General features: G+C 42.7%; 1 protein-coding gene across 8 annotated transcripts in view; it reads right to left on the reverse strand.

The window, feature by feature from the left end:
• Nucleotides 1-16794, reverse strand: part of lrp1bb (low density lipoprotein receptor-related protein 1Bb) — a 260158-nt gene that overhangs the window by 68264 nt on the left and 175100 nt on the right. For all 8 annotated transcript variants that reach the window (XM_063499991.1, XM_063499988.1, XM_063499992.1 and 5 more), the window contains 9 exons: nt 16532-16663; nt 11877-12011; nt 11477-11606; nt 10561-10687; nt 10279-10430; nt 9434-9558; nt 8854-9225; nt 5205-5394; nt 1225-1429 (listed from right to left, as the gene is read on the reverse strand). In XM_063499991.1, the coding sequence (XP_063356061.1) occupies nt 1225-1429; nt 5205-5394; nt 8854-9225; nt 9434-9558; nt 10279-10430; nt 10561-10687; nt 11477-11606; nt 11877-12011; nt 16532-16663 (1568 nt within the window). The remainder of the gene's footprint in view (nt 1-1224; nt 1430-5204; nt 5395-8853; nt 9226-9433; nt 9559-10278; nt 10431-10560; nt 10688-11476; nt 11607-11876; nt 12012-16531; nt 16664-16794) is intronic.

A 16794-nucleotide genomic window follows, 5' to 3' on the forward strand; every position in this document is an offset into this window, starting at 1 on the left:
TGACACTCACTGTGTGAGTTACAGGGATTTGAAACGATGCCAGAATGAAATTTGATTAAAACAGTTGCTCATTTTTTGGACAACGATAAAAATATTATAATGAGAAATTAAATTAAGGGGGCTCTATAAATAAGCACACCGTGCTCCACACAATGGCACAGAGGCACTACTCACTGTAAATGTAGAGTACAGTGAAAAAGCCTTGAGCCAACCCTAATTTCTTCATATTTTACCCAGAAGTTTTTGTCATTTTTAAAGTAATCGTGACAAAAGGCTTCATGAACGCCTTTCAGAGTTTGTCTTTGGCTGCTGCTTCACTCGTTCTTCGCTCCTCGTACCTGACCATTTTCAGAGGAATGCTTTTCTTTTTCGTGTTAAGCCTTAAAACGGCCCTTTGAACCTTTCAAGTGTAAAAACAGCATAAAAAGCACTTAACTAAATGAATGAACCAGTGTCACGTCCACACATAACCAACAGTTTCTCAAAAAAAAACAACTATTTATTACACATTACCCCTTCATTTTCTAAAAAGTAATGCAGCATTTACATAATTACTTGTTGTACCTAATTATCAGTTAATTATGTAAACCTGTGGCTACAGTCCCATACACTCTATCATAACGAGGACAGCATCTTTCTTTACGGTTTTACGTATGATTGCAAAACTGACAGCAAGATCAGCCCAAAGAGTCGCCACAGTGATTCTACTTGAGAAACACGGCGTCCACAGTAAGTCTGACTGCTCATCAGGCTCTGGCTGCTGGCTCGGCTCAGCATCCTCTCAGCTACAATCTCACTCTCAGTTCTTCACGAGCTCTGTGTTAGCATGCTGTCTGTGCAGACGCTTGCAAAGAGATCATATGGTGTTAGCGGTGTGGGGTGTTCGATTCTGTCCTGGATGCAGTTTGCACGCATCACGCTCTTCTACTATTGTGCAAAGCGAACAATTAGAGCCTATTTGATGCTTTTTTTTATTTTAACCTATCTACACTGATCAGAAATGATCATCAATGATCACCTTTGAAATTTGTTATACCAAATGACACAAGAGCTGGACTGAAAGTCTGTGGCAGATTATACAGAGACAAATAAACAGAAACACACAGTACTGTATGTAAATGAAGGTTTTGCGTGTTTTACACAGCTACTGAACCTTTACTTACTCTTTGAACCTGATCTTAGCCCTGACCATCTGGGATTGTTGCTCAGTGGGATCATACTCACGTATCTGCTGGATCCATCATAGTCGCATCGTTCAATCTTGCCAAGGGTCCCATCTGAGAAGTAGAGCTTCTCTGCTTTGTGGTCAATGGTCAGTCCATTGGGCGTTAAGATGTCAGAACTGATGACGACCCTTATGTTTTTGCCAGTTAAGGTGGATCTCATGATGCTTGGCCTCTGCTCATTCCAGTTGGTCCAAAACATCAGGCTGAAAAATATGAAACACCAAACCAAACGAAGCCTTTTAACATCAGCAAGCAAACCTCAGTGTTCTCTTCCACAATTAAAAACAGTGGAGTAATTTCATCAGGGACTTCCTCCCTCTCCAAAAGATGCACTACCTCTCACACTAATTTAAAAATTCACACCACCTCAGCAAGAACGCTAAAACAAATGTGTCACCTGAAACTTCAGACGGGGTTAGAAATAACAGCTTTTTATAGAAGGTGGTGTACAAGACTGTGCTGCAGAGGATCTGATGCTGTGCACAGACACACGTGCACAGGAGAAATCCTCTTTAGTAAATAGCTGGAGGTTTATGCAGTCATGTCAGTCAATGATCAGCATCATGACACAGCTGCCAAATCCTCATCAGCTTCTCCTTTTTGGCCTGAAGAGTGCAGCTCTGTTTCAATTAGATAAACTGGATTAGCATCAGAAATTCTAAGATAAAGGTCATTTATTCATGCTCTGTGATAATTAACAGTTATTTACAGGGAAGTAAATCAAAATAAATTACATATTGGTTTTTATAGGATTAGCTGTATGAGCCATGCAGCAAAATCACAACCAGATAAAATGCTTTTAAATAGGAGAAAACTCTGGCTTCTCTCTTCTTGCTGTAATGAAGTCATGGAAGTCCTCTCCAGTGCGATAATAAAGATTCAGGTCAGAAGTCACAACCAGGGGCTACTAATTAATCATCAGTGTTTGAATTCTAATTATCAGACAGTGATTCTAGAGTGGGATGGATACAGTGCCAAACTGCCAACCAAGGATAGTCTGAGGTCAAGAAATTAATTTAGTTAGTATAAAGGAGAGAGAGCTGTACTCTGTGCAGCTGTGTGCAGAAACGTTTTTATATGCATGAAATACAGGTTTTAAACATGACTTACAACAGATGGAGGAGGAATATTTATACTTTTTAGAAACAGAAGATGCACCTGAATCTTTTCAAAAGCTAAGAGTTAAATAAATAAGATTTCAGTGCTACTGCACTATGCACAAAACACAGCTGAAGGCTAACCGTGCTCGACGGAACGTACAGAAACATCTCCTGCAAAAATACCAGCATTCATAAATGTGTCCTAAGATTCCCAAGTTTCATCATCAGGAGAATAAAAAACAACAGGAACACCAACAACTACAGCAGAGTGAAGTACTACCAGAGTAGTACTACAGCAGTACTACAGCAGAGTGAAGTAGTACCAGAGTAGTACCACAGCAGTACTACAGCAGAGTGAAGTAGTACCACAGCAGTACCACAGCAGTACTACTGTAGTACCACAGCAGTACCACAGCAGTACCACAGCAGTACCACTGCAGTACCACAGCAGTACCACAGCAGTACCACAGTAGTACCACAGCAGTACCACAGTAGTACCACAGCAGTACTACAGTAGTACCACAGCAGTACTACAGTAGTCCCACAGCAGTACTACAGTAGTACCACAGCAGTACTACAGTAGTCCCACAGCAGTACCACAGCAGTACTACTGTAGTACCACAGCAGTACCACAGCAGTACCACAGTAGCACCACAGCAGTACCACAGCAGTACCACAGCAGTACTACAGTAGTACCACAGCAGTACTACAGTAGTCCCACAGTAGCACCACAGCAGTACCACAGCAGTACCACAGCAGTACTACAGTAGTACCACAGCAGTACTACAGTAGTCCCACAGCAGTACCACAGCAGTACTACTGTAGTACCACAGTAGTACCACAGCAGTACCACAGTAGTACCACAGCAGTACTACAGTAGTACCACAGTAGTACTACAGTAGTACCACAGTAGTACTACAGTAGTACCACAGCAGTACTACTGTAGTACCACAGCAGTACTACAGTAGTACCACAGCAGTACTACTGTAGTACCACAGCAGTACCACAGTAGTACCACAGCAGTACTACTGTAGTACCACAGCAGTACTACAGTAGTACCACAGCAGTACTACAGTAGTACCACAGTAGCACCACAGCAGTACTACAGCAGTACCAGCAGTAAGCAGAAGAGAGGCTAAAGCAGGGGCAGCACATCAATGTTTTAGTGCAAAGACCCAAAAAGCGACAGTTTGAGTGACGTCTTAATGGTGAACAGCAGAGACTTCGTGGATTTCAGACTCTGTTTTCGGCACATCTTGGCACCATGTCAGGAGTCACCTCCATGCATAGATTTATAGACAAGAACGGGGGTCATAAAATTTGTCCTACAACTAACAGGATGCCAGTATATGGATTTTAAAACAGCAGTAATATGATCTAGTTAAAACTGGCAACAGCCTTCTGAATCAAGTGTAATTTATTTATAGACTTTCTGGAAAAACCTGAGAGCAATACATTATAGTTGTCAGCTGTACTTCTAATAAAAATGTGTAACAGGCAGCGCTGGGCATAATGGAGCAATGCAGTGCATGACTGTACTAACTCACTAACCACATAACAGTTACAATTATGTCATTACTTGCATTACAAAGGCTCTTCAATTATCTCCATGATCGATTGATTGAAGAAAATCATCAATAATTCTTTTCCTTGAACTGTAATCAGCTGGTTTCAGCTTGTGGACGTGGAAAAGGGTTCAGGTGTACAGTGATGTGGAAAAGTATCCCCCCTTCCTGATTTCTTAGTTTTCTTTGTTTGTTTTTCGTATTTGTCACACTCACACACTTGTTTCAGATCATCAACACATTATGCCGTAATCTGGTATCTATCAGTCTGGAAAGGGTTACAGAGGCTTTGTGTCTCCACTGAACCACAGTGAGAGTCTATGCACACATGGAGAGAACCTGGAACAGTGCTGAACCTTCCCGGGAGCAGCCGGCCAAACAAAATGACTCCAAGAGTCCATCAACAACTCATCCAGGAGGTCACAGAAGAACCCAGAACAACATCTAAAGACCTGCAGGCCTCAGAGTTCAGGGTTCAATGATAACAAGAGCGAAACAACCAGTTATAATGTTTATTAGGGTAATTACTTTTTCACATAGGCAGGTTTAATCCGTTTTTTTAAATTAATAAATGAAATTATTTATTAATGGAAAACCATATTTTTTAAACCATTATGTAAAAACTCCATTTTGTATTTACTGTTATTTTTGTCTAATATTAAAATTTGTTCGCTGATCTAAAACACTGCAGTGTGACAGAGAAGCAAACAGGAAGCGAACAGGAAGCAAACAGGAAGCGAACAGGAAGCAAACAGGAAGGGGGCACGTACTTCTGAGCAGTGAGTTTTATTGCACAAAAGGGCAAAACTGTGCAGAAACAGCTGCCCACTGCTCCTAACTCAACATCAGTCCTTTACAACCATCTGTAAAGATGAGCGATGTTGAAACAGAGCGTAGGCCGAGGACAGCCAAGTACTCACTGCCTGAGTCGCAGCTCATAGCATTACACATAACATGTAACATAAGTAAGAGGTAATGTGTAATGCATAACTAGATGGTTGAGGTGCTGCACTGCAATAATTAAACTAGAACCGCTCACCCCCATTAAATACTCATGACTGGTTTATGTTGTTATATATGCTCTTGAACCATGAAATAGAACTGGGAGCATGATCATGTGACTCAAAAGGAGTGCAGCGCGTGGCACGACAAAAGCAAAACTGTCCTTGAGAACAATCACCTTTGTGGTGATCAAACTTGGAGCACCTCAAATACCAAGCAGATAATATTCTGAGCTAAAGTCACACATGTAACTAATGAAAACAGATGCATGAGCGAATCGTGAAAAGTGCATCATGAGAAAGACGACTGACCTTTGACACTCATCCAGGGCCAGGACGTGCGGGTGGTCCTCCTCTGAAAGCGTCACCACAGCTTGCCTACTGATGGCGCCCGCTTGACTCTGGTCCACAGTTTGTCTGGTGATGGTGGATGTAGTGGAGCTGGTCCAGTACAGAGTGTCCCAACCTTTGTGGTAAGCCAGACCTTCCACTGAACCCACATCTGAAACAAGAGAAACATCAGACCACGGAGCAACAAAGTGACCTGAATAAGAGTCAGAGTTACGAGTCTGCCTTTTTATTCTACTGAATAACTGAGTCACATGGGAAAAATAATCGTACTAAAGCAAGAGCGCCCATCTAAAACATCACATAGAGTAAAACGAAAGAAATAATCACTTTGGAGCTGGCATTCATTAAGTTTATCGTTAATTTATTTATCTGTAAATGCAGATTCCAGCTATATGCCGCTGTCATCTCGGGCTCCAAACCTCAGAGTTGTCTGTCGTGTATAAATGCGTGAAAGTACTGACTGCTTGTAACAGATGGCAGGCTCCAATTGTGTTAGAATTGGGATCGTGTTTCTTTTCTGATTGACAGGGAAATAACTTCATGCCTCACTACACTGGACAGACAGCTATTTGTTGATGCAAAAGTCACTCAGGAACCGAATGTGTTTTCATGGCAAACCAATTTCCAAAACATAGAATATGAAAAGACCTTTGCAGTCTCTCTTGTTATTGCATGAATGTGACTGACAGAGATGGAACCTCCAGAGAGACGTGATTTTCAGCAGAAAATCTGGTCATACTCATGTTTGATTACTCACTGCAGTTTTCTTTTTCTACCCTTCGACAGATTCGTGATTTATCGACTGAATATGACTTTCAGTGTTTCTCAATATCACACAAGAACTATTGTGGAGAAGTAAGGTCACAATAACTGCATTGTTGAGCTAAGTTATGAAAGTGAAGAGAAAGATTTTAAAAACAAACAACAGCAAAAGCACCAGCAGAAAATATCCATCCATGCATCCATGAGCCCACTTCTCGTCAGTATATCCTGGTTCCTCAACACTTGACACAGACCATATTATGGTGTGCAACATCCAAGGCACTAATGCTAGAGTGGTCAGTTTCCCTGGTAAGTCCCATACACATACCGAACACCAGCCTATTGTTCTAAAGATCCAACCGTCAGGGCTCAGATCGGGCAAATGTGCCCCGGAGACTGTCCAACACATCGTAGCAGGAAGTAAGGCTAGCTGGGACCGCGTACACATAGAGGCTGGGATAGTGTACACCAGCGGTCCCCAACCCCCGGGCCACGGCCTGGTACCGGTCCGTGAGTCGTTTGGTACCGGGCTGTGAGAGTTGAGGCTCGGGTGTGAAATTTCTGGTTTTCAGGGTTTTTATCGTTAACTCTGTTTCCCTGGGTCTTTCCCGTGTTGTAGTTGTGCGTCTTATTTTGAAAGAAATATTTACACGTTACCATAGCGACCTGAGAGCATTAAGGGGCAGAGAGGAGGACGTTACTCTCAAAGTTGTTGGTGCATTTCAGGAGGACGCTGCTAATAAAGTTACACAATTACACAGTGAATTCACGTTTATTATTATATTTACAAAATACCAGTTTTTGTCTCACTCGTATCATTTTATTTTGTTGTATTTATCTGCGACACCTTAAAGGCCGGTCTGTGAAAATATTGTCTGACATTAAAGCGTCCATGGCACAAAAAAGGGTGGGGAGCGCTGCTGTACAGAAACATCTGTACCACATATGGACTATGTGTCTCAGATGTTCCCAAGTCCTGATAGGAGATGCCACCAAAGGTGGTCGAGAACAACAGGTCCAAAGTCCTGCGGGACTTCAAGTTTCAGACAGATAAGCAGCTCATTGTCAGCCAACCAGACATAGTGGCAGCTGACAAGGAGCAGAAGACTGTAGTTAATATAGATGTGCAAATCCCAGCAACATCAGAGAGAAAACAGAGGAGTACCAGGGGCTGAAGGAACAGCTGGAGCAGATGTGCAAAGTCCAACGTGGGACCAATGGTGACAGGAGCATTAGATATTCTAACCCAAACAGTGGAAGTGCGGCTCCAGCAGGTACGAGACCTCTGATGGTCTCCATCAAGAACAGCTAAGATACTGTGCAGAACCTCAAACATGAATTAAGTGTACATTAAAGTAATTCAGTTGTCAAACGATTGTCTCGTGATTTTTCCTGTCACACTGTTGTCTGTCAGAGCCAATTCTAACTGGCCAGTATGAGTTAATCTGGCTGCACCCCAGTATATAAAACCCCATAAACCACACTCCAGAATACTTAAGACTCTACCTGAGTCAGCCGACCACTAATTAATAGCTTGCAATAAAAGCCGTCTGGCAGCTTGGAGTTTCTCTCAAATTGTTGGCCAGGCGAGGGACTAATTAATGGGGGACACAGAGTTTAATTAGGGAAATATAGATGATTAACATCTTCACCTTTCCTCAATGACAGGATTCGGGCAGAAACTTTAGAATAAAAGAGAAGATACTGCAGAAGTAGATCCACCGCTGCCTAAACGTGGTCCATGAAAAGAAGTATGGAGCAGGTGGATGTGCTGCTTTTAATCAACACACAAACAAAGAAACCAGCAGGGTCACAGGATGGTATTTCTCTGTGCACTGTGGCTGCATCAAAAGAGCTTGTTTCCAGTGGTATTGTCGTGCATTATTATGGACACAAGAAGTAATGAACGGCACTTAAAATAATAATTCCTTTCACCACTTCCATTATGCATTTCACAAGTTTGAAGGTGTGAAGGACACTTACAAATCCTGACAGATGGTTCTTGGTAACGCTTGTTCATTTCTAGAAGATAAATAAATAAGCAGAAAGCTCCCTCAGCAGGAGCGCTAAAGATGGGTCGGGGGATGGGTGAGAGTGGCTCAGTAACACTGTGCCAGCCTCTCCACGCGAGGAGGCGGTGGGAAGGTGCTGAGCTCTGCTCCCTGTGGAAACGTCACTGAATGCCAGAGGACGCGAGCTGTGCAGAACGGAGACTTTCTGCTGCTCATCTGACTCCAGCCATGCTCATCAAGACAGGACTGACTGAGCTGCAGTACAGTGAGAGAGGGATCGGTCCATGTTCAGTCAGTATGCAGAAAGCTTGGAACATAGTTCATTTAAACCAGGCTGATTTGGTCTTTTCAAAGGAGTAAAAGAGTACAAAAACTGATTGAAGAAGAAATGTCCCTCTTGACGTACATCAGTGCTACACTGATTTCTTAACAGCCCTGCTTCCTAACTACGGGAGAAAGATGCACTATTTCCTCCTAGCAGACGGATCATCGGAGCAGCACAGCGTCAGCCACGGTGCCACTTTACAGTCAAACTACATTTTTATGGCTTGCAACCCAGCAGACAGCCAAAACAGGTACAGGTGAGGACGGATGAATTAGTGAGTGTACAAACATGCAGCTCTGTGCATAAAGTGCAAGCTTACGGATGTCAGGGACATGAAACTGCTGACTGAAAACACACCAAGCAAAGACGCGGTGTGACAAATACGGCTAATCCACACTGCAGAAAACCACACTCTTCAACGTCTGCAGTGGTGGACCTACAGCTTCCCACAGAGGACTTGTTAGATAACATAAAATAACATCGAAACGCCGTCAATATGGAATCCACTTACTTTCTGCGATGACGGATCTTCCTGTCCAGTCGTCGTTAATCATCTGGATATTTCCAAAATGGACATCGCTAAAAAAGATGCGGTTGGCTCCAGCTGTCTCCTGACTGTAGTCAAAGGCCAGCGTTATGACATTCTTGAAAAAAATGGGATTTTCAAAAGGCTGCACGGGTGAGTTGAGGTCATTTTCATCAGAAAGGTGGATGCTTTTCAGGATAGTCCTTTCAGAGTAGAGTAGATAACCTTCATAGCGCTCACAGGCAAAGCCATCCTCTGCCAAGCGCCCGTGTGCACAGGAGCAGGTCCGGCGACCGCTGCCCAGGTGGAAGCACAGCTGCTGGCAGCCTCCGTTACTTCTGGCACAGGGGTTGGTGCCTTCAAAGCACAACATGTGTTTAGTTAGTCACTGGCCGCCGTTTCTGCTGTGAGCAATCACGTTTAAATTGGTCCGCCTATACAAGTCAGATGAAAATCCAATCTACGGTCTGGGAGCCACAAATTTGGAATTCGATTGCATAAAAATCCACGAGCATAATAAAAGACAGGAAGTGAAACTGTGTGGCTATAATGTTTAAAAACGCACCTTTTTCTCTGCCTCTGGTGAAGACCGTCACATCTTTCAAATTAACCCCTAGACCGCTCCTCATGGTCACAGCCTCACCGGCGTCCGTCTTCAAGCCTCGTCGGATTGAACCGTTTGAGTGGGCCCTGAAAGTCAGGAGAGTCGGAGAAGAACACATAGAACATGCTCTGTGTGACCGTGGCGGGGTGAAGGAAGGGGAAGTTACACAGACATACTGCAAGGAGTCATCCTTTCAGCTGAAAACACTAAAACAAAACTCAACACTGAGGACATTTTGTCAATACACATCAGAATTTAAATTCAGTTTTATTTCACTGTCATCATCACCGACTAGAGGGGACCGTGCTTTTGCTATCGCCGCACCCAAACTTTGGAATAATCTTCCACTTGATATCCGCATGTCAGAATCCAATGAATCGTTTAAATCACTCTTAAAAACTCACCTGTTCAATGTAGCCTTTGAAGCAAATTAGTTTGGACTTCCACCTGGTCTGCATTTGTATTACATAACTGTAGTTGTTACTGTAACCATTACTCTACCTTCTTTTCTTTGTCTATTGTTGGAATCCGCACTGCAGCACTCGTGTGAAGCACTTTGATGTCTTTTTAAATGTGCTATAGAAATACATTTTGATTGATTTTGTTTTTAATTTCAGACCTTTGTCAAACCCTAAAAAAACACTAATATTTGTCTGAAGTATTTAAAAAAAACAGGATTGCAGGAGCACCTGCTGTTTAGTATTTGTCCTTGGAAGCCTTGAAAGGAGGGGAAGGGCGCTGCCAGGTTACTATAAAGGCTTTGCAGGCAAATGCAAGTGTTTGCATTTGAGAAAATAACAAATTACCTGTCAGACCAGTAGATGTAAGGCCCGAACACGGCCACGGAGAACAGGTCTACGTTGGCCATTGACAGTACAATCTCCCGGCTCTCACCGGTCTCAAGGTTGATCCTCTCGATCTTATCCGTGCGTGCGTCGCACCAATATAATGTATTTTCCTGGAAGGTAATTTTAAAATGCATAACACAAACTGCAGCTCCTTTGTATGATTAGATGTTAGCCACAAGACTGTAAGGTGAGCAAGGAGACAGGTACTGTACATGATGTATTGTCTGTGTGCGACTGTACCTCATAGTCTATGGAAATTCCATTGGGCCACGTGATGCCCGAGCTGACCAGGGTAACCTGGTCTGATCCATCCAGGCGGGAACGGCCGATGCAGGGGTTCTGACCCCACTCGGTCCAGAACAGATATCTGCCCAGATACACCTCATTTATTATTTGAACTGTAGATTTTTATCTTTGTTTAGATAACATTTGCTTTGTAGGATGGTGCATATTAATGCTTAGAGGTGTAGCACATTTGGATACATTGTAACATATGCATGTTCTTATGTATTTATATAATTATCCTCCTGCTCGACAAAGCAAGCTGCCCTAAATTTCACTTTACTCTCCACCATTCTCTTAAAGGTGGCAAATTGCGGACAAATATTTCTGAAATAGGTTGTATAATTAAAATAATGAGTGATCAGTATTATGAGGATGAAAGTGAGCCACACTGGGATGCTGGCAGCAGGCAGGACGGGCACAGCCTGCCATCTGCATGGCTCAGCAGAAGTCAGCACACTCGGCAACGTTATGTCAGTAAGTGCTGCTTACTGGAGACTCTGACTGCTTTACTGTGCTGTTGTAAGTGAACATCCTTGGACATCTAAAGCTTTAGACGGATCCAAACAAGCCTGTCTGGCACACAGCAGTCACGCCAGGGTCAAAGTCAGCCATTTTTTTTTCCTCTCTGTGAATTTTGATATTAACTGATTCTGTGAGCTATGGTGGTATCACATAATAGGCTGACTGGATAAAGTGGCCACTGAGCGAATATGCGATGAGCCAGAATTGGTTTAATAAGACCTGCTTTGGTTTCTAGTTTTAGCAGCAAACGTATTTAATATATCTGCTGTTTACAGTAAGTGGTTTTTAAAACTATAGAGATGGTACTGATTGTAGGCTAAACAAACACACACGCAGAGTCATTTCCTACCCCTTCTGTGGATGTACAGCGATGGCTCTGGGCTGATCGAGTCCTTCTGATATGACCACTGAGCGGTATGCACCATTCAGGCGAGAGATTTCAATTAGATTGAAACCGTGGTCTGTCCAGTACAGGTTGCCTGTTTGGAAAGAAGCAATATTCATACATGTAATTAAAGTAGAATTCATCCTCCAGGACACAGAAGTTAAAGACAGTTCATTAAATCAAATTCTTTGCATGCACTTTGTCACCAAAGCCTAATGTCTTTTGGCAATTCAGATCACAACAACGACATCGACTCAGTGCTATAACTAGAGGCATGGCACCTAAAGTGTGAATTTTCAACAATCGATACAAACTTGACAGCCTGTGGAAATGACTCCAGGGCTCCAGCAGTGACGGTACTAACCAGCGATCCAGTCAACAGCAATGCCTTCCACACGGCTGATGCCAGTAGTAATGACGTCCTCCCTCCAGGTCTGGTCGCGTTTGGCTCGGGATATTCTGTTCAGTCCCATGTCTGTCCAGTACACAGTATCATTCCCTGCAAAATACACCCTACGGTTAATAATAGGAGACGTGATGAAAGATGCTGCCACAAAAGTATCCGTGCCCTCAAACTAAGCAGTTCATGAAAGCACATTTTACTGTATCATGGCCCATTTCACCAGATTTTGTGTGGCACAATAAAGCATGATAGCAGAAGCGCTAACAACTCAGGCACAGGTCCTTGTTGACATACAGCTGCTGGATGGAAAAGGCAAATGTTGGGAAAATTTTACAGGGCAGAATACGGCTCCATGCAAAACACGGTGTTGGTAAAACTGTAACGGGCCCGTTATCATTTTACAGCGCTGTTAAATAAGCTCATAAAATAGTGTGGTTTGCCTTTTTTATACTCTTGTCTTCAAGTGGATCTTCTTGCATGACTGTCAGTTAGGCTGCACAGGTTGTTAAGAGGGTAGCTGGCGTTATATGTTTAATTGCACATTCGTATTCCCACCGCCTTTACACTCTGTTAACACAGAGATGATATATGACATAACACAGCTGCAGGGATTTCATCTGTTCTGCTCCAGCAACCTCGAGTCTATAATGACATGTAAATGTTATGTGTGAGCTATCAACTGCTGTTCTTGGATGGGCTTAGTAATACATTTGTGTGTTCACCTGTCCAAAATAATAAAGGTGAGGACCATCATCAATCTTGTTCTGTACTTTAGTAATATCTCATTTTATATTCAGGTTATTTCCTCTTTTCCAAAAGCCGCAGTCACACTTCAAGATTTCCATCGACCTCTGAGGTCTCTCGGATTCAGAACGAGGTTTTAGGTTTTCAAGATAGTCGAGGGATAAGTCACTGACTTGTAACTATTGTATAATGAGGGACCTGACTTGGCTTTTTTCCCTGCACTCAGACTTTTTCTTAAGTCTGCGAAGGTTCGCAGTCGTCCAGGTCATAGTTGTCTGAGGCAGTGTTTCCCAAACATAGGTGTGCTGTGAGAAATGATCAGGTGTGCTGTGGAAGATTATCTGGTTCCACCTCATTAGTACTCTAAGCCAGCGGTCCCCAACCCCTGGACCGGTACCGGTCCGTGAGTCGTTTGGTACCGGGCCGCGAGAGTGAGACTCGGGTGTGAAATATATGGTTTTCAGGGTTTTTATCGGTTTTCAGCGTTATTTTGTTATCGTTTTTATCGTTAACTCAGTTTTCCTGGGTCTTTTCACGTGTGTTATGAATAAATCTTTTTTTCGGTACCGGTACTAGTTTTATTTTGTTGTATTTATCCGCGACACCTTAAAGGCCGGTCCGTGAAAATATTGTCGGGCATAAACCGGTCCGTGGCGCAAAAAAGGTTGGGGACCGCTGCTCTAAGCGATCGGCGTGGGCAACGGGCAGAACAATTATATTCTTTTCCACTAGGGGGCAGTACAACTACCTGCTCTAATTAAATGGGTTGCCAACTGCCAGTAAACAGAAGACGAAGAAGAAATTACATAATAGTCACGCTGAGATGAAAAAGTAGTCAGTCTGATCTGGTCCTGGAGAAAACTCTGATCCAGGTGAAGGCCCTAGCATGAGTAGTGGTCAGAAGAAGGCAAAAAAGGTATACTGGGGACAAACCGAGCCAATTCCACAATACCTGGTGTGTGGGGAACAAATTATCATAAAGCTTTTTGTGACATTTTTGTTTGGTGGTGTGCCGTGTGATTTTTCTAATGTGAAATATGTGCCGTGGATCCAAAAGGCTGTGAAACACTGTCTGTGGAGCTCGAAAAGAAGGTTCTCCAAGTTAAATTTTAACAAGTCCAGTCACCGTCTTTTCAAGCTTCTTAGAAGTTTTTCTTAAGAAGAAATAAATGGATTTAATGAACCCTTTAAGACTTTAAATCGAATGGCATCCCTTACTTCAGTTTCTTCACCAGGTTTGATGTTTTGGGAATTCTGAATATTTGTAAACAATTAGTTTGTACCCATTTTACATGATATGAAAGCGTCATATAATGCTATCTTTGCTATAGCAGTGAATGAGTTTATCTTTGCTAGTATGCAATAAGGATGGTGTCTGGGATAAAAGCGGAGTGTGTCAGCTGCAATAATGATTTAGAGCCTAAAAATTGAGTTATTTTAACAGCCTCCAACATTAAAGTAGACATTTAGAGAAGAAAGAAAACGGTTCTCACTGAAGGTACAAACACGATTCACCACTCGAGGCAAAAACACAGCGTCAAATACAACCAGGCTGCTAAGGAGCCGAAGCTAACAGCTGGTGACGAGCAACCTAGATGTAAACAGATGACTCCACGAGCATGCTAGCTGCACATCCCAGGGAACGCTGCATGGCTGCGGTTACATGATGGAAAACCAGAGCGTTGAGGAGCTGGTTAAAAAACTCGAGCAAAGGTACAACATCCCAGCATGTGAGGATATTACCCTGAAGACGTACAAAGTTCATTAGTGAATGTGGTCCTCTGCTCGTTTACAATGAACAGACTAATTTTGTGATTTTTGATAGTTTGGCTTTAATGGAGGTGGTGGTGGAATTAGATTAAGAGTGAAAAGACTTCCAAAAGTCAATAAGGGTTTCCCATTGCTCTATTTTCTCCCTCCCCGTCACCTCCCCTGTCATCTGTCCTCCTCCACGACACCCAGAAATCAATCTTACACATTTTGAAAAATGTCTCAATTCCAGTCTATCTGGGAGAGACGATGGAGAGAGAAGCTGAGGATGCACAGGTGTGGAAGTGTTTTTACGCGTGACGGATGAAATATATAAATCATGTCAGGAGCAGGACTAAAAAAATGAATCAAGTGTTCCTTTGTATTTATAAGTTGTTTCATTTTTTATGATAACACCTTCCCTCCACCATTTGTGATGTGAGTATGACATCTAAGATCATCAAATAGAGCAGCAGGCTGTAACAAACCAAGAATCACATCACATTTAATTGACACGACTTGGAACAAGGCTGAGAGAAAAGCACGTCTGCTGCTGCAGAATGCCTTAACTCGACTCCTCACTCCACCGATCGCTTCCTTGTTTCCTTGCTTACATCTTTGGTGGGAGGGTTAATATCAAGGAGATTCAAGGATTTAGAAAGTGAACAATGAGACACGGGGTTGGATTCACACTATCTGACCAACCTCACCTACAAACAAAATAACTAAGCTATCAAATGTTGGAATATTTAAATGAAAATGCAGGAAATGACCAGAATTCCATGTGTGGTGTTCACGGCATCAAAAATGTTTCCATTTTATAAAATAATACTCACTCGGTAATTGTTTCCTTGCCAGTGACAGGAGAGCAAAATCACAGACTGCATGTGGAATCACCCAAACAACATTTTCAGGATACAGTATTTGGTTTTTTTGTACTTGTGGTTTGTTGTGCATGTAATCTCCTTTATACAATTTCCCCACAGACTTGTTATCATGCTTCGACAGCACCCTACACGTATCACAGAGAATGGACTTTTCCGGTCTCTGGTATGTTTATAGCTTTTATTAGAATGATAAATCGAATATGTTTGCACATCATGTGAGAGGAAACAAATATCAGCACAAGCTGCTGGTTTGTGCTTTGCAACGTGATGTTACCTTCATGTTGTGGTGCATCTTGGGAATTTCTTTGGATTAGGATTGTTTACATGGAAAATGGTGGATGTTATTCATGAGGCGTGGTGCTCATTCATCTGGACAAGTTAAGTTCGACCATTATTTAAAAGATACACAAAGCCCAGAGCAACAAAGATCTTTATCTTCTCTTTAATAACTCAAGAAAGAGGGAATAAAGCGAATATGAGAGTGTGGCAGCAGCTGTGTAGTATTTGTGTATAGGTGCTATGAGTAATGCACTCCAATGTTTCTAGCTTGACATTATAAAGCACTGGAGCAGCACGTCTTCAGGGGTTTCATGTCCTTAAGCCTTTGGGACTTTAAGACTTGACCTTGACTCACTGAGTTCAGGGATGGTGTAATGCATTCCTCTGACTGAGTATTTAAAGCCAAACATTTATATTTACACAAGTAATTATTATTATTATTGATTCTGAATCTTTTCATCATTCTGCCTTTACAGATCTCACACTCCCAGAATCCTTCAGTTATGGCTGCTTCGAGTATCAAACACATGGGCAACCACAGTGTTTAAGCCACCTGCCTACTGCTGAGCAGGTCCCCCTCATGCTGACCTGTTGGGGCACAAATTTGGGTTTGAGTGCCAGGCACCACAGGGTCTGCATGTATGTCAGGCAGTACAAGTCCAAGTATCCACATAAATGCCAGGACTCAAGCCTTCCCAGCACTGCCTTATAATGGCATGCATAATGCTATCCACTTCACTTATCAGGGGGTATTTAATATTGTAACACTGGTACGGTGCAGCCTCATCTGATCAGAGCGGACAGCTGCAGCAGTTCCAGATAAGGACTACTTTAAAAAAAAAAAAAGGAGCAATATAAAGTGTGTAGGTTTAATAAAATGTCAGATTCTTTAAGCTCTCAGCCTCTAACATCGCGCTGTAACGGGTCTCCACTATCTTCTTATATGATTGGACGTACCTGCGTGAAAGTCGACTCCCACAGCAAAAAGCGTTCCTGTGATGGGCATGAGGGCTTCGCTGTTGTCATTCGGGTCAAGAGCAATTCCCCGGATTCCCTCATGGATGGAATACATTAGAAATGAGTCAACACCTAAAGAATCACAGAGGGATCTATTAGAGCGCAGATACAAGCATTAAAGCTCAAGAACTCACGAATGCCCTTTGACGCACGTAGAGATTATTCATTTATGCTTATGCACAGATCCACAACCTCACACTGAG

The sequence above is a fragment of the Pelmatolapia mariae genome, linkage group LG16_19 (genome assembly GCF_036321145.2).
Source record: "Pelmatolapia mariae isolate MD_Pm_ZW linkage group LG16_19, Pm_UMD_F_2, whole genome shotgun sequence".
In the NCBI taxonomy this organism is placed as follows: domain Eukaryota; kingdom Metazoa; phylum Chordata; class Actinopteri; order Cichliformes; family Cichlidae; genus Pelmatolapia; species Pelmatolapia mariae.